The sequence below is a fragment of the Geotrypetes seraphini genome, chromosome 5, assembly GCF_902459505.1.
Source record: "Geotrypetes seraphini chromosome 5, aGeoSer1.1, whole genome shotgun sequence".
Classification (NCBI taxonomy): Eukaryota; Metazoa; Chordata; class Amphibia; order Gymnophiona; family Dermophiidae; genus Geotrypetes; species Geotrypetes seraphini.
Window position 1 is genome coordinate 42,234,304 of NC_047088.1, and position 17,798 is coordinate 42,252,101.

General features: G+C 48.6%; 1 protein-coding gene across 4 annotated transcripts in view; it reads left to right on the forward strand.

Moving 5' to 3' along the window:
• Positions 1-17,798, forward strand: part of MAP7D3 (MAP7 domain containing 3) — a 289,399-nt gene that overhangs the window by 262,212 nt on the left and 9,389 nt on the right. For all 4 annotated transcript variants that reach the window (XM_033945723.1, XM_033945721.1, XM_033945722.1 and 1 more), the window contains one exon: positions 7,349-7,644. In XM_033945723.1, coding sequence (XP_033801614.1) covers positions 7,349-7,644 — 296 coding nt within the window. The remainder of the gene's footprint in view (positions 1-7,348; positions 7,645-17,798) is intronic.

Sequence of the window (17,798 nt, forward strand, 5' to 3'; positions counted from 1 at the left end):
TTTACGAGGTGCCAGCACGCTATATCTATCACAGACCCTCACAAGTGGTGTATTAACTGTTTGGGACCAGATCACTGAGTGGAGTTGCAGGGCTGTGGAGTCTCAGAGTCGGAGGAAATTTCGGGTACCTGGAGTCGGAGTCAGAAGTACAAAAAACTGAGGAGTCGGAGTTGGAACATTTATCTACCGACTCCATTTTTGAACTTGGCATACCAATCACAAGCGATTCTTTCAGCTATAGCACCCACTATATACACAGCACAAATGTTGCGAGCAGCTTCTGCGGCCTTAGAACTTTGATTAAAAGCAAAAAGAAGGTGGTGTCGAAAATGCTCATTTCTCTCAACTTGACATTCCATTTTAACGATCTGAAAATTAACCAGTGCTGTGGAAGTCGGAGTTGGAGTCGAGGAGTCGGAGTCGGAGGAAATTTCGGGTACCTGGAGTCGGAGTCTGAAGTACAAAAAACTAAGGAGTTGGAGTCGGAACATTTATCTACCGACTCCACAGCCATGTGGAGTTGTGTGCGTGCTGTGCTACTTTGGAGAAACGATCAATACGGAATCATCTTATTCAACAGAGAGCCATCTTTGGTAATATGGATGCTGTTACCACACCCTCAACACCAGCAAAACCAACGACATCGAAGGATTCAACATCTCCTGAAACACCGGTGCTGAAGTCAGTGCCAAAGTCAAAGCCGGAGTCCAAGTCGGTGTCGCCATATCCGACAGGTAAGCCAGCTAAGAAACCTCCAGCCACAGTCTCAGGCCACGATGGTATCAAGTATAGTCATACTAGCCAAACAGAGACCCCTAATGTGGCTTGTCTCCAGATTCCGAGGGGCATCATCTTCGAATTCGTCCTCGCCGGACGAGCCCCAAGCATCAGTAATCCCGGTAGGGATTGATGCAGGAATTCAGAGAGAAACTCGATACTGTCTTTCAGTTGCAGTTTGGGCACATGTTTGCTAGGTTTAAACCCATGTCGACATCTTAGGTACCTGTCCAGCCTGAGCATCGCTCCATACCAGCTACAAGTACTAAGGAGGTTTCATTGGTGCCACCTCAACGACATCGATCGTCTTCATCGAGTCAGGTCTCTCGATACCGATCCTCGAAGCATCGCTCCGTTTCAGCTAAGCACCGTTCTCCTAAACATCACTCTCCACTGAAATGGGTTTCTATATCACCAAAGCAAAAATCATCGAGGCATAGCTCTCCTTCTCTGAAGCGAAAATCTTTCAAGTACCGTTTGTTTTCTCAAGATCGTCATGTTTCCAGACATGAATCCAGTCTGTCTCGGCAGTCTACTCCAACTTTACAGTCTGGGAAGCATCGCTCAAAGTCTAAACATATTTCTCCTGTATAAGTTCCTAAACAAAATAAATCTCTTATCTCCTGCATCCTCTACTCATCGATCCAGAAAAAGATACAGTACTCCCCCGATATTCACGGAGGTTCCGTTCCAGGAACTCCTACGAATCTTTTCTTTTTTTTTTAAATTCTTTATTCAGTTTTAACTCTTGCAACAAGTGTACAATATTCAATCAGATAATTCGTACAAATCACTTGACATTCTAACAATTATTGTCAAATGCATATAAAAAAAACCCATGAATCTTGAAAAACTGCAAATATGGTTTTTAGCAGGGGAGACAGGAGAGAGCAGCTGGAGAGGCAGGAGAGAGCAGCTGGAGCGCCAGCGAGTGAAGGAAATCACTCGCGGTATGCTCCTACCACCTCTTCCTGCACTAAAGTCGGGCCTCACCAATCAGCGCTTGCTAGATCTCAAAGCGGATGTTCCATTGTCCCCTCAGGAGTGCAGCACCGGCTGGTACGCCATTTCCTTTGTGGTGCCCTTAGAGGGAGGGGACCTTTCGGCCCCTCCTCAATTTAAACAGGGGTCAGCAGGTCTCTCAGAATTCCCTTTTTTTGCATGGACACACTGCAGTCTGTCTTGGTGGTTCAGCCGGGGAGTTCCTGACTTCTCTTGCTCCGGCGGAGACTTACTTGCATGTTCCCTTTTGGTCCTCTCACCAGCGCTTCCTTCGCTTTGCGATCTTGGGTCAGCACTTTCAGTTCTGTGTGCTTCCCTTTGGCCTGGCCACGGCTCCCCGGACGTTCACCAAAGTGATGATAGTCGTCGCGGCGGTCAGAGGGCATTCTGGTAGATCCCTACCTGGATGACTGGTTTATTCGGGCGAAGTTGTTACAGGAGAGCACCCGGGTTACGGCTCGGGTGGTGGAATTTCGCCAGTCACTGGGCTGGGTGGTCAACCTTGCAAAGAGTTGGTTGGTCCCGGCTCAGCGTCTGGAGTACCTTGGGGTTCTGTTCAACACCTCCATGGGGAAGTTCTTCTTTCCAGAGGCCTGGGTAAGCAAATTGCAATCTCAGGTTCGCCTCCTTTTTGGCGTCCCGGTGTCCTCGGGCGCAGGATTTCCTCCAAGTCTTGGGGTCCTGGCAGCGTCCCTAGACGTAGTGAGGTGGGCGTGGGCCCACTTGCGTCCTCTTCAGTATGCTCTGCTCCAGAGGTGGTCGCCCCAGAGGCACAGTTTGGATGTCCCTGTCCCTCTGCGAGGCTTGGTGCTCTACAGTCTTCGGTGGTGGATCCAGACCTCTCATTGGGTTCAGGGGGTGAATCTGGGTCTACCGCAGTGGACGGTGCTTCTCTCGGGTGCCAGTCTCCTCGGTTGGGGGCTCAGTGTCTGGGTCTCTCAGTTCAGGGCACTTGGTCCACGTAGGAGGCATCCTGGTTGATCAATATGTTGGAGACCAGAGCTGTCCGACTGGCGCTGTTAGCCTTCCGCTCTCTTTTGTTAGGCAAGTCGGTCAGAGTTCTGTCGGACGTTGCCACAGTGGTGGCTTACGTCATTCGGCAGGGAGGCACCAAGAGCACTCAGGTGGCGCAGGGGGCGGCTCTGCTTATGTTTTGGGCGGAGTTGCATCTTCAGGGCCTCTCAGCCTCTCACGTAGCCAGAGTGGAGAATGTTCAGGCGGCCTTCCTCAGTGGTCACATCTTAGATCCCGGGGAGTTGTGCCTCAGCCCCGTGGCCTTTCAGTTGATAGTGCAGGCTTGGTGTCAGCCCCTGTTGGACCTGATGGCCACAAATGGGAACGCTAGAGTGCCCCGCTTCTTCAGTCGTCGCAGGGACTGTCTGGCCGAGGGTCTGGATGCTCTGGTTCAACCATGGCCAATGGAGGGACTGTTGTATGTGTTCCTTCCGTGGGCAGAGTTCTTCTCCGCAATGTTCGCCATCCGGGTCTTGTGGTTCTGGTGGCTCCGGATTGGCCTCGACAGCTGTGGTATGCGGATCTGGTGAGGCTTCTGGTTACGGATCTTCTTCCTCTGCCCCTCTTGGTCAACCTTCTGACACAGGGTCCCATTCCCATGTTAGACCCGTCTCCCTTCTGTCTTACGGCTTGGCTCTTGAAAGGGGTCGCCTAGGTAAGAAAGGGTATTCAGATAAGGTGATCTCTACTCTCTTGGGGTCCCGGAGGCTTTCTACCTCTCGGGCTTATGTGCGGGTTTGACGTCTCTTTGAAGGGTGGTGCCATGGGCGGGGAGAGGTCTCTTTTCGTGCTCTCTGCCTAACATCCTAGAGTTCTTGCAAGATGGCCTGGATAGAGGTCTGGCTTGGCCTTCTCTTCGGGTTCAGCTTGCGGCCTTGTCAGCCTTTCGTGGGTTAGTGACAGGTCAACGTTTGACGGCCCTTCCTGATGTGGTTCATTTTTTGCGGGTGGCCAGGTTGCTCAGGCCTCCCGTGCGGCCCTCTATTCCATCTCGGGATCTTAATCTGGTTCTTTCTGTTCTAGTGCGCCCGCCCTTTGAAGTATCTTACTCTGAAGGCGGTCTTTTTGGTGGCCATTACTTCATGCTAGGCGTGTTTCTGAGTTACAGGCTTTCTCTTGTAGGACTCCCTTCTTGGAGTTTTTTCTAGGGAGCGGGTTGTCTTGCGGCCTGTTCCTTCCTTTCTTCCAAAAGTAGTTTCTCCTTTTCAAGTCAATCAATCTGTAGTCCTCCTGGTGTTAGGTAGTTGGGAGGGCTCTTCTGAGCAAATACAGCTGCACAAGTTAGAGTCGGTTGGGTCCTTTGCTCTTATGTGCAGCGGACCCAGGAGATCAGGAAATCTGGTCTCTTTGTCCTTCTGGCAACTATTGCGCGTTGGATCAAGGAGACTATTGGTTCTGCTTATCTTCTGAGACAGGAGCCTGTTCCGGAGTTTCTCAAGGCTCATTCCACTCAGGGTCAAGCGGCTTCTTGGGCTGAGTCTTCGCTCATGCCTCCAGTGGACATTTGTAAGGCTGTGTTTTGGTCTTCCTTGCATTCCTTTGTCAGCCACTACCGGGTAGATGTTCAAGTGCGTCGGGACGCGGTGTTCGGTGAGCATGTTCTGGTGTCGGCCCTTCGGGGGTCCCGTCTGTGATGGGATCTGCTTTGGTACGTCCCATTCATAAAGATTAACCTCTACTGGTCTGGAGAGTGCTAAAGAAGGAGAAATTAGGTTCTTACCTGCTAATTTACTTTCTTTTAGCTTCTCCAGACCAGTAGAGGTCCCCACCCTGTCTGTTGATGTGTCGTTGGGGCTGTTGCACGGGCAGTTTTGTTTTTTGCTGCGGGTTCTAGTATTTTTCTAGGGCCGTTGAGTATTAAAGAACAGCAACTGTGGCTTGGCTGGCTTAGCTGGCGAGCTGTGGGGACATTTTTCCTTCTGGTATTTCTCCTCTGCATTTTCCAACAGCATTTTGAGTACGTTAGTTGTTACTCCTGTTCGGAGTATTGTTTATTTCTGTTTTCAGTTCTTGGTTCTTCTTGGCTATTCGGCAGACTGATGAGAATAGAGAAGGGGATATCTTATGTACTATCTCACAGTTTTGTTTTCAGTCTCCACCTGCTGGTCATGATTGGATATATACCCATTCGTAAAGATTAACCTCTACTGGTCTGGAGAAGCTAAAAGAAAGTAAATTAGCAGGTAAGAACCAAATTTCTCCTTCTATTAAAAACCATCGTAAATATGGTAAAACTGCGAATAACATGGTGGGAGACCTGGCCTGTTCCTGAAGGAGAGGCAAAACATGGTGAAGAAAGTGCTGGGAATCAGTAATTTTCTCTGTAAACGCTTGGTATCAGCGATTTCTCTATGCAAGCAAAGAACACGTAGCTATACCACAGAACTTTTGAGCAAAGTCTGTACCGGCACTATGTTAAGTCTTATCGCTACCCCTGAAGAAGCCCGTTGAGCGAAACGGTTGGGCCTCCGTTGGGCCATCAAGATAAGTGCTTGGTTTATCTTATATAAAGCTGCCGGCTTAGAGAAATTTTGAATCACAATATTTAAACACTATTATATATTATATATTGCATTATAAAAAAAGTTAAAAAAGCAGTTTAAATAATCACACAGGGGTTTTGGACCGGTGATGAAAACCTAACCCCAATTGGTTATAACTTTATTGACTATAATCTAGGGGTTTTTTGAGGTCCTTTTTCCTCTGTTTTAATTACATTATATACAACATTGAGTGTTCCACATATATTTGTTGATCTAAGAACATAATACAAAGACATCTGCTATATACATTTTCCAAATCTAACGTATTCCAGTCAATAAATTCCTTTTTTTTAACACCTTTGTTGTGTGGAGATTTATTTTTCCATCAAGTTGGTTCCAGTTTCTCTTTTTTCTGCTTTCCTGTCTTTTGCAAATTCTTCTTCTGTTGCTGTCCATTGGTTCCTTCCACCATGGTCCAGCATTTTTCCCTCTCTCTTCCTTCCCTCCTATTGTATAGCATCCTCACTTCCTTCTGTCCTGGATCAATCTCCCTTTACCCCTCCTTTACATAATTTATTCTTCTCCTCCACCCCATGTGCAACATGTCTCTCTCTCTCTCACTGTCCACCATCTCTCTTTCTCTCATTCCCTTCCTTGCTGCAAAGGGAATGGGGAAAGAGATATAGAGAGTTATCCAGGGTTCATTTCTTCCACCCCTTCTACTGCCATGTACATTTCTCCCTCTCTTATACCTCAGACCCTGCATCTTTCACCCCATGCCCAACATTTCTCCTTCTATTACCCCTCTCCAGCACCATGTCATATTTCTCCCTCCATTCTCTCCACCACAATGTCCAACATTTCTTCCTCTTGCATCCCTTTCCATCTGTCCCACTGTTCCCTCTCTTCCACCACATTGAACATTTTCCTTCTCATCTCTTTTCCCCATGCATCTCTACCTCACTCCTCTCCCACCATGTCCAATAATTCTCTCCCTCCCTATGCCAAACAATTCTTCTTTTACCCATGTGTACCATCTCTTCCTTCTCATTCAGACTCCCATGCTCAACAATTCTCCCTTTCTATTCCTTCCCCACCTCAGCATCTCTTTCTCTCCATCCTTCCATCTTATATCCCAGTTCATATCTCATCCCTCTCTCCATTCTGTGTCCCAAGTTCACCCTCCCTCCATTCTGCATTCCAAATTTGTTTCTTGCCTCCGTCCTTCCTTCCTTTGTCCCAAGTTCATGCCTCCTCCTTCATTTCTGTATCCCACCATGCTCCCTTCCTCCATTCTGTGTCCCAAGTTTGTGCCATCCCTCCCACGGTGTGTACCTGTCTCTTCACGGCCTCCTTCAATCCAGGCAGCCACACCTGTGTCTTCACAATGCCATGGGCAGCAGTTTCAACACGCTGCTCACGCCTGACCTGGAAGCCTTCACTGTGATGCTTCTCTGACATCGGAGAGAAGGCTTTTGGGTCAGTCGTGGACAGCGTGTTGGAAATGCTGCCCATGGCTTTGTGAAGAAACACATGCGGCTGCCTGAATAGAAGGAGGAGGAGACCACCAGGAGACAGGTACACACCATGGGAGCCCTGCAAGGGATGTTTCCATCCCCAAGGGATCCTCGTGGACCCACAGGGGAGCCCTCTTGGGATTCCCGTTGGCCCCATTCCCATGCAGCTCTCTAATGGAATGTTGTACAACTCCCAGTTTTTCCCACTACATTGACCAGCAAACCCCTGAGTACCTTGCTTAGTCATAAAAGCCATGAATGCCAGAAGGAGGAACAAAGAGGAAAATATAATTGGGTATGATCACAATATGCTTTCTTTCCATGCACACTTTGTGATGTTTAACCACAAGTTAATTAAATCTTATTTTACTTGTAAGTGGCTTTTTATCAAACTTGATGCATTTTTTTTCTAAGCCTGTACTAAAATTGTTTTGTTTGTTTTTTTTTTTTTTTTGCAAATTGTATTGCAAAGGCCTCTTAATGTTAAATTTTGCACTACTTGAATTATAAAAGTTGAACGATTTTAATATATACTTGATTTCTTTTTTTACCTAGCTCTCCATCAAAAGAAATTAGTATTCAAAACTCAGGACCACTTCAGGTTAATATGGAGAGTTTAACAGTGGAACTTGTACAAAATTTTAATGGGAAATCCAGTACATGGACTTTTGAGCAGATTATTGATCTTGGAGTTAATTCCAAGTCATCCAAATTAACTTCAGATGGCATAACTGCTGAAAACCAGAATCAGAACTTGATAGATGATGCTAAAATTCCTTCTAGTCCTATTTTGGCATTTGAGGAAGTAGAAGCAGTGAATTCCATGACTAAACCTATTGAAGCTACATCAGGTGAGATACATTTTCTCTCATTTAAAATATGATTTATGGCAAGTTTAGAAGTAGTTTTATTGGAAGCTTATATATGAACACATTCTTCTTTTGTTTACTGGTAATTAATAATATAATGATATAGTCAATGGCAATAACACCTATTTGGGGAATCTTCAAAACCCAATGTCCAAAAACTCAGTATTGGATATTTTTCTCTGCAAAATGTCCAAGTGTTGATAATCAAAACAAAGAGATGTTTTGCAGGATGTTCACCCTCCAAAGCGTCCAACTCAGAAAAGTTTGTGCTTTGGGCGGAATATGAGGGGGCTAGGTTAGACTTAGATGTTTTTCGGTGATAATCGAACCTTTTGTAGGATGTCCTAGACTGAACTTAGAAGTTCTGAGCTAGACCTGTTTTAGAGGCGTCTTCTTGTTTCCCCGAAAATAAGCCCTACCCTGAAAATAAGCACTAGCATGATTTTCAGGGTAGGTCTTAATATAAGCCCTACCCCAAAAATAAGCTCTAGTGGGATTCACCGGCAGCGCTGCCACCGCGCAGCCATCCTACCCTCCCATCTAAACTGCCGATTGCGAGCAAGCCCTACATACCGGTACCTCCCTCCAAATCAGCGTTGGGCCGGCAGCATTCTAAACAGGCTGCTTCGGCCTTGTCTGCCAGTGAATTCTCTCTGCGGCATTCTGCTACATAAGGGATGGGAAGGATAGAAGCTGGGCAAGGTTTCTGCTGCATGAGGGATGGGAGGGAGGGAAGGATGGAAGCTGGGCAAGGGTTCTGCACAAGGGAGGAAGGGAAGGATGGTAGCTGGGCAAGGGTTCTGCACGAGGGAGGGAGGTAAGGATAGAAGCTGGGCAAGGGTTCTGCTGCACAGGGGGATGGGAGGGATGGAGGGATAGAAAGATGCTGCAGAGGGAAGGCACAAGGGGATGGGTGAGAGGGGAGGAAAGATGCAAATGTGGGAGAGAGATAGGAAAGAGGAAGAATTGAAGTGAAGGAGAGGAAGGGAGAGATGATCATGTACATACCCCAAAAATAAGACCTAGTGTGTTTTTTGGGCCCAAAATTAATATAATACATTGTCTTATTTTCGGGGAAACACGGTAAGTGTCAAAAAGGTACCCAAACTAACCAGATGACTACAGGAGGTGTCAAGTGATGACTCCACCCCACATTCCCCCAGTGGTCATACACCCCTCTCACCTCACAAAACTCTGAGCTGGCATTGTAATGTGTTGGCTACATAGACATCCCAATAGAGCAGTGGGGCACCTTAGAGGGCACTGCTGTGAACTTTACATAAAGGGTGCCAGATATACCTTTCACCATGGTGATCCCTCAAAACCTCTTCCAAAACCTATACCCACCTGTCTCCCACTCTAATAGCCCTTATGACTATAGGTGGCATTTAATAATAATAACAATAGTTCTTTAGCACTCTCCAGACCAGTAGAGGTTAACTTTACGATTGGGTATATATCTAATCATGACCAGCAGGTGGAGACTGAAAACAAAACTTTGGGACAGTATATCCTAGCCCCTCCTCTCTATTTCCCTCAGTCTTCTTTCAGTCTCCAGCAGGTGTTGAGTGATCTGTACCCATCTCCCTTGGTAGGGCTGTTGGAATTTGTTTAGAGGTTTATTGTCCCTGTTTTTAGCCGGACGGAGCTTGGACGGACTCTGTTTGGGGGTTCGTCCGACCTCGGGGGTGTCAAACCCGGCGGGTCACGAGCGGGGTCCCTCCCCCCACTTCCTCCACCTCCCCATATTTTTTTAGAGGAGCCTCAGCAGTAAGCCTTGCCCCCTAAATCAAGCAAGGCATATTGCTTCGAGAGCCTGTGGAGTCTGTTCTGTAAAAAAAAAAAAAAAAAATCCTGAGGTAGTGCTGGTCTGGAGGGTTGTATCCCTTTAAGAAAACTGTATTTTACTGTATTTTTTTTTTTTACAGCTAGGTCGCGTATGGAGCAATGAGCACTTCTAAAGGGAAAAAGTGCTCATTGTGCTCCAGACGCGAGGCACTCGCGGCCGGCCTGTGCAAGCGGTGTTCAGGCCGGTGCGGTGGAGGAGCTCCGTCGGCAGCGGCTGCAGGCGCCCAGAGCTCCCCGCCGATGGTGCCTCGCGAGTCGGCAGGGAACGGTGGAGAAGCCCGGTCTTCTCCGTCCGCCCACGGAGGGATTCCCCGAGCCGCCGACGGTCGGGTTTTAGAGGATTCCCTCTCAGCTGATATTTTGACAGCTGATGCCGGCTTGCCTGTTTTAGCGGCTGAGACTATTCAGGTCTCTCAGCCGCTGCAGGCTATGGAGGGAGCTGTTTTGGCGGGAAAGACGCCATCTTCTCTGTCTGGCCCCTCCATTTTGTCTTCCACCTCAGGTGACCTTCCCCCTGTTTTGGCTAAGCAGGGGCAGGTTTCTGCTGGGTCCCCTGCTGTGGCAGGGAGTCCCTTGGGACCCTCGGGGGGTTTTTTCCCCTGATTTTTTCTTTTCATTATGCAAAGCCTATTTTCAGGCGGCTGGGGGTCCCGGTTGCGCCCAGGGGGTCTCGGGGGGTGGGGTTTCCTCCGCGCTCCCTGCGGCTTTGCCTCTCTCGTCTGACGTGACGTCCCCTCCGCCGCCTCTCTTGTCCAAGCGTCCGCGGGTGTCGTGGGACGAGGATTTGTGGTCGGAGGAACGTGTCGGTCTGGAGGAGGACCTGGACCCTTCTGAGGAATTCCAGGACCCTCTGGAGGGGACGGAAGCTGGCGGCGGGTTGTCGGGTTTCCCGTTCTCCAGTGACGAGGCGTCCGTGGTGCGCCTTTTTCAGAGAGATGAGCTGCCTGACCTTATTCAACAGGTTTCTTCGGCTTTGCGTTTTGAGGACGCGCCGCCGGAGACTCCGCGTGTGGGGGACCCTCTGTTACGAGGGATCCGTTCCGTTTCCCGCTCTTTTCCTATGCATCAGGATATTCGGGATATTATTCTTGAGCAGTGGAAAACGCCGGAGACGCCGTTTCGGCTGGCGCGCAGCATGGCTCGCCTGTATCCCATTCCTGAAGGGGATCGGGCTACGTTAGCTTCGCCAGTCGTGGATGCGGTGGTCTCGGCTATTTCCAAGCGGCATACCGTGCCTGTTGAGGGCGGTTCTGCCTTACGGGACTCTGAGGAGCGCAAATTGGAGACCATCCTTAAGCAAAATTTTCAAGTCTCTGCCTTTGGGGTCCAGGCGGCTATTTGTGGGGGACTGGTCGCTCGCGCCGTGTTTCGGTGGGCGGAGCGGGTCTTGGATCGAGAGTCTGACGACTGGTCTCTGGTGGATCAGGAGGTAGCGAAGATTGAGATGGCTGCCTCATTCCTCTCGGATGCTCTGTATGACTTGGTGCGGATCTCGGCTAAGTCCATGGCTTTTGGCGTGGCCGCACGGCGTGTGTTGTGGCTGCGCGCTTGGGCGGCGGATGCTGCGTCCAAAGCTAAGCTTACTAAATTTCCCTTTCGGGGGTCATTTTTGTTTGGAGAGGACTTGGATAAGTTGATTCAGACTCTGTCGGACTCGAAAGTTCCCCGTCTGCCGGAGGACCGTGCCCGCCCGGCGTCTCGGGGTGGTGCGGCCCGGGGGCGTTTGCGGGAATTTCGCAAGTATCGCCCTGGGCGTGGGGCTGCTTCTTTCCAGTCTCCGGGGTTTTCCCGGGGTCGGTTCTTCCAGCGCATGCAGCCCTTTCGGGGGGCCCGTCGGGGGGCAGGGAATCCCTCCGCCGGTTCCCCCGCTTCCCGTCCTGCACAATGACGCCTTGCCGGCGCCCCCCTTGGTTCCGGTGGGGGCCCGGCTGCGCGACTTTTTTCCCAAATGGGCCGAGATCACGTCCGATCAGTGGGTCCTGGAGGTGGTGCGGGACGGTTATGCCCTGGAGTTCGCCCGCTCTCTGCCGGATTTTTTCCTCGCTTCTCCATGTCAGACTCCTGGGAAGACGCTGGCGTTTCGCCAGACCCTTCAGCGCTTGCTAGATCTCAGGGCAGTAGTTCCAGTGCCCCCCCCGGAGTGGGGCACGGGCAGGTACTCCATTTACTTTGTGGTGCCCAAGAAGGAGGGGACTTTTCGGCCCATCCTCGATTTGAAAGGGGTCAACAGGGCTCTCAAGGTTCCCTCTTTCCGTATGGAAACGCTGCGGTCGGTCATTCTGGCGGTTCAGCCGGGGGAGTTTCTCACTTCTCTCGATCTGACGGAGGCCTACTTGCATGTTCCTATTCGGGCCTCTCATCAGCGTTTCCTGCGCTTTGCGATCTTGGGTCGGCACTATCAGTTCTGTGCGCTTCCCTTTGGGCTGGCCACGGCTCCCCGGACGTTCACCAAGGTGATGGTGGTCGTCGCGGCAGCCTTGCGGTCGGAGGGCATCCTGGTACACCCCTACCTGGACGACTGGTTAATTCGGGCCAAGTCGTTGCAGGAAAGCTCCCGGGTGACGGCTCGGGTGGTGGAGTTTCTCCGGTCGCTGGGCTGGGTGGTCAACCTTTCCAAGAGTCGGTTGGTTCCGGCTCAGCGTCTGGAGTACCTCGGGGTGCTGTTCGACACCTCCTTGGGGAAGGTCTTCCTCCCAGAGGCCCGGGTGAGCAAATTGCAGTCTCAGATTCGCCTGCTTTTGGCGTCCCGGTGTCCTCGGGCGCGAGATTTCCTCCAGGTCCTGGGGTCGATGGCGGCGTCCCTGGACGTGGTGAGGTGGGCGCGGGCCCACATGCGTCCTCTCCAGTATGCTCTGCTCCGGAGGTGGTCTCCCCAGAGGCACGGGATGGATGTTCCGGTTCCCCTGCGAGGCTTGGCGCGCTGCAGTCTGCGTTGGTGGCTCCGGACCCCTCACCTAGTTCAGGGGGTGGGTCTGGATCTTCCGCAGTGGACGGTGCTCCTTACGGATGCGAGTCTCCTGGGTTGGGGGGCCCAGTGCCTGGGTCACTCAGCTCAGGGAACCTGGTCCACGGAGGAGGCCTCCTGGTCGATCAACGTGTTGGAGACCAGGGCGGTCCGGCTGGCGCTGTTGGCTTTCCACTCCCTTTTGTTGGGCAAGTCGGTCAGAGTCCTGTCGGACAATGCCACGGCGGTGGCTTATGTCAATCGTCAGGGGGGCACCAAGAGCACTCTGGTGGCGCAGGAGGCGGCTCGGCTCATGGTTTGGGCGGAGTCGCATCTTCTGGACCTCTCGGCCTCTCACATTGCCGGGGTAGAAAACGTTCAGGCGGACTTCCTCAGTCGTCACTTCTTGGATCCGGGAGAGTGGTGTCTCGGCGCCGAGGCGTTTCAGTTGCTAGTGCGTGCTTGGGGGCAGCCCCTGATGGATCTGATGGCTACAAGTGGCAACGCCAAAGTACCCCGCTTCTTCAGTCGTCGCAGGGACGGTCTGGCCGAGGGTCTGGATGCTCTGGTCCAACCGTGGCCAACGGAGGGGCTGTTGTATGTGTTCCCTCCTTGGCCATTAGTGGGCAGAGTACTGCTTCGCATTGTTCGCCATCCGGGGCTGGTGGTCTTGGTGGCTCCGGATTGGCCTCGTCGTCCGTGGTATGCGGATCTGGTGAGGCATCTGGTGGCGGATCCTCTTCCTCTGCCTCTCGGATGCGATCTTCTGACGCAGGGTCCCATTCCCATGTTCGACCCGTCTCCCTTTTGTCTTACGGCTTGGCTCTTGAAAGGGGCCGCCTGAGTAAGAAGGGATATTCCGACAAGGTGATCTCTACACTGTTGGGGTCCCGGAGGCTTTCTACCTCTCGGGCTTATGTACGGGTTTGGCGTCTTTTTGAGGAATGGTGCCGAGCGCGGGGAGTGGTCTCCTTTCGCGCTTCTCTGCCTAACATTCTAGAGTTTTTGCAGGATGGCCTGGATAGGGGCCTGGCCTGGTCTTCTCTTCGGGTTCAGCTGGCGGCCCTGTCGGCTTTTCGGGGGCTGGTGACAGGTCAGCGTTTGTCAGCCATTCCTGATGTGATTCGCTTTCTTAGGGCGGCCAAGTTGATCAGGCCTCCCATAAGGCCTTCGATTCCCTCTTGGGATCTCAATCTGGTTCTCTCTGTTCTAGTGCGCCCTCCTTTCGAGCCGTTGGATGGCTGTTCGTTGAAGGACCTTACGCTGAAGTCGGTCTTTTTGGTGGCCATTACTTCCGCTAGACGGGTGTCGGAGCTACAGGCTTTCTCTTGTAGGGCTCCCTTCCTGGAGTTTTCGAAGGAGCGGGTTGTTTTGCGGCCTGTTCCTTCCTTTCTGCCGAAGGTAGTTTCTCCTTTTCATGTCAATCAATCGGTGGTCCTCCCGGTCTTGGGTAGTCGGGAGGGTTCTTCTGAGCAACGACAGCTGCGCAAGTTGGATGTCGGTCGGGTCCTCCATGCTTATGTGCAGCGGACCCGGGATTTTCGGAGCTCCGATCATCTCTTTGTGCTTCTGGCGGGTCCTCGTCGGGGGGCTGGCGCTTCTAAGGCTACTATTGCGCGCTGGATCAAGGAGATGATTGCTTCCGCTTATCTTCTGAGTCAGAAGCCGGTGCCGGAGTTTCTCAAGGCTCATTCCACTAGGGGTCAGGCGGCTTCTTGGGCTGAGTCGTCGCTCGTGCCTCCGGTGGATATTTGTAAGGCGGCGGTTTGGTCCTCCTTGCATTCATTTGTTCGGCATTATCGGGTAGATGTTCAGGCGCGTCGGGACGCGGTGTTCGGTGAGCGTGTTCTGGTATCGGCCCTTCGGGGGTCCCGCCCGTGAGAGGGACTGCTTTGGTACGTCCCAATCGTAAAGTTAACCTCTACTGGTCTGGAGAGTGCTAAAGAAGGAGAAATTAGGTTCTTACCTGCTAATTTACTTTCTTTTAGCTTCTCCAGACCAGTAGAGGTCCCCACCCTGTCTGTTGTTGTTGTTGTTGGGGCTGTTGCGCGGGCAGTTTTTGGTTTTTGCTGCGGGTTCTAGTATTTTTCTAGGGCCGGGGAGAATTGAAGAACAGCGGCTGTGGCTCGGCTGGCTTAGCTGGCGAGCTGTGGGGACCTTCTTCCTTCGGGAATTTCTCCTCTGCATTTTCCAACAGCATTTTTGGGTATGTTATTTGTTACTCCTTTCGGAGTATTGTTTTTTCTCTCTGTTGTTTTCCAGTTCTTGGTTCTGCTTGGCTATTCGGCAGACTGAGGGAAATAGAGAGGAGGGGCTAGGATATACTGTCCCAAAGTTTTGTTTTCAGTCTCCACCTGCTGGTCATGATTAGATATATACCCAATCGTAAAGTTAACCTCTACTGGTCTGGAGAAGCTAAAAGAAAGTAAATTAGCAGGTAAGAACCTAATTTCTCCTTTATTTTTATATACCGCCAAACCATCAGTTCTTGGCTGTTTACACAATAATAATTACAACAAGTAATTAAAATACAGATCCAAATAGCAATGTCTTATAAAAGGAAATAACACAATTCAATAAAAAATACTGACTAACAAAGTACAACCCTAACTTATTCAAACTAAAATATGCACAATACAGATTATTTATACTAAAATAGATAAGCAACTGTAAACCTTACTCCATTTAAAAAAAAAATTCATCTATCATAATAATTTTGAAATCTATTAAATATTGTATTGTTTAAATAGATAAGTTTTAAAATAACATAGTAACAAATGTTTCTGAAATTCATTACTCCTGCTTGAAAAGCCAGAGTCCTATCTAAAAATTTCTTAAAACGGCACGCTTTCGCTGAAGGAAAATAAAACCAACTGGTTCTACGTATATTTTTTTTACATTTAAAAAATCTAAAATGTAAAAAAGATAAAATGGAGTTAACCCAATTAAAACTTTATAGAAAATACATCCAAATTTAAACAACACTCTAGCCTCCAACGGTAACAATGAAGTTTTTGATAATATAAGCTGATGTGATCATGTTTTTTTAAATTAAAAATCAAATGAATTGCTGTGTTTTGAATTAATCTTAGTCAACTAGTTGTTGTTTTTATAAGCACCCAAATAAATAACATTACAATAATCTAATATTGAAAGAATTGATGATTGAACCAGTATTTTAAATGATATAAAATCAAAATATTTTCTAATGGTACACAACTTCCAAAGAGTTGACCAATAAATCTGTATGAGCCTTAAATGATAAGTACGATCTAAAGTAACTCCTAATATTTTTAAAGTAGGGACTATTGGAGAGGTTTGACCGTTTACCGTCAGCATCGTTTCGGTAAGCTTATCATTATGGCTGGCCAGAAAAAACTTTGATTTATCTGGATTCAATTTCTTTTTTTAAAAAAAAATTTTTATTCATTTTTACATTACATTACATTAAATTACATTAGTGATTTCTATTCCGCCTGTGCCTTGCGGTTCTAGGCGGATTACAATTAGAAGAGATCTGGACATTACCGAGAGAATTACATAACAACGAAACAAGTAGTTTACATATTGTGGTAGAGAATTACAAATTAGAGGATATCTGGAGTTTTTCTGATAGAATTACTTAGCTAGATTCAGTAATTACAGGATACAGTGGAGAATAACAATATATTCGGCTAACAGAAGAAAGTTACCTTACTTGAAGGGATAGGATTGTTGGATAGCGATGGGTGATGCTTATTTGGGAATCTAATATTTTTGGCTGGTGAGGTTCGAGGAGTTGACTGATGTGTTATTCACGGGGGAGAAAGCGTGTGCGATTAGGGAGGAGCTTAGTAAGTAAGGACGTGTTTTTTGAATAGGAATGTTTTGATTTCTTTTCGAAATACTTTGATGTCTGTTGTATTGATCATCAGATTGGTGATGGTGGGGTCAATTTTTGCTGCCTGTGTCGCTAGAAGGCTGTCGTAAAGTTTCTTACGTCGGGTATCTTTATGAGGGGGGAAGGTGAATAGGTTCTGAGTTCTCCTTGATCTGGGTACTCGGTAGCGGTAAAGGCGGTTGTTTAGGTAACTGGGGGCGGTACCGTGGGTTACTTTAAATAGTAGGCAATAGAGTTTGAATTGGGTTCTTGCTTTTATCGGGAGCCAGTGAGAGTCTACATAGGCGGGGGTGATGTGGTCAAATTTGCTAAGAGAGTAGATGAGTCTGATGGCTGTGTTCTGAATGGTCTGTAGTTGTTTTATCATGTTGTTTGGGCATGGTAGGTAGAGTCTATTGCAGTAATCTAAGGAACTAAGTGTGAGGGATTGTACAATGATCTTGTAGTGTTCTTTGGTAAAGAATTTTCTTATTTTTCTTAGGTTTCGCATGGTGAAGAATTGCTTTTTGTATGATTTTGTTTATTTGTGTTTGCATTGTGCAGCATCTGTCTAATTTAATTCCCAGAATTTTGAGAGTGCTCTGTATTGGATATTTGATTGCGTTTACTTCCAGTTCTGTTAGGGATGGTTTTTGTTCCTTCTCTAGTAGTAGGAATTTGGTTTTCTCCGCATTCAGCTTCAGCTTATGGTTCATCATCCATTTTTCTACGGTTTCCAGTGTTGTTATCAGGTGTCCATTGGAGATGGGGGTTTTGGGTGTCGAAGGGGAGGAGGATGGTTATGTCATCCGCGTAGCTGAAAGATGTTATGTTTAGGGCGTCTAGGGCTGTGCCTAAGGAAGCTATGAAGAGGTTGAATAGTATGGGCGATAAAGGGGATCCTTGTGGTACTCCGCAGGGGTTTGTCCAAGGATTGGATAAAAGATCTTTTGACTTGACTCTGTATGATTTTGTTTTAAGGAATCCTTGGAACCAGTTGAGAACTTTACCTGATATTCCTATGGCATCTAGTATCTGGAGTAGTATGGTATGGTCCACTAAGTCGAAAGCGGCTGAAAGATCGAGTTGGATGATTAGTAACTTGTTTCCTTTGCTGAGGTGCTGTCGGGCTATATCTAGTAAAGATACCAGTAGTGTTTCTGTACTGTGATTAGCTCTGAATCCAGATTGAGTTGGATGCAGAATGTGGTGGTCTTCTAGGTAATTGGCGAGATATTGAGCTACTAGACCCTCTATGAGTTTGACGTATAGAGGGATAGAAGCGATTGGTCTATAATTTATTGGGTTGTCTATTGGACCTTTAGGGTCTTTTAGTATGGGAGTGATTATGATTTCGCCAAGTTCCGGAGGGAACTGACCTTCCCTGAGGGTGGTTTGCAACCATAGCGTGAGACATGCTTTGAATTTAGTGGACGCTGTAGCTAGTAGATAGGGAGGGCAGTTGTTCAAATCACAAGAAGATTT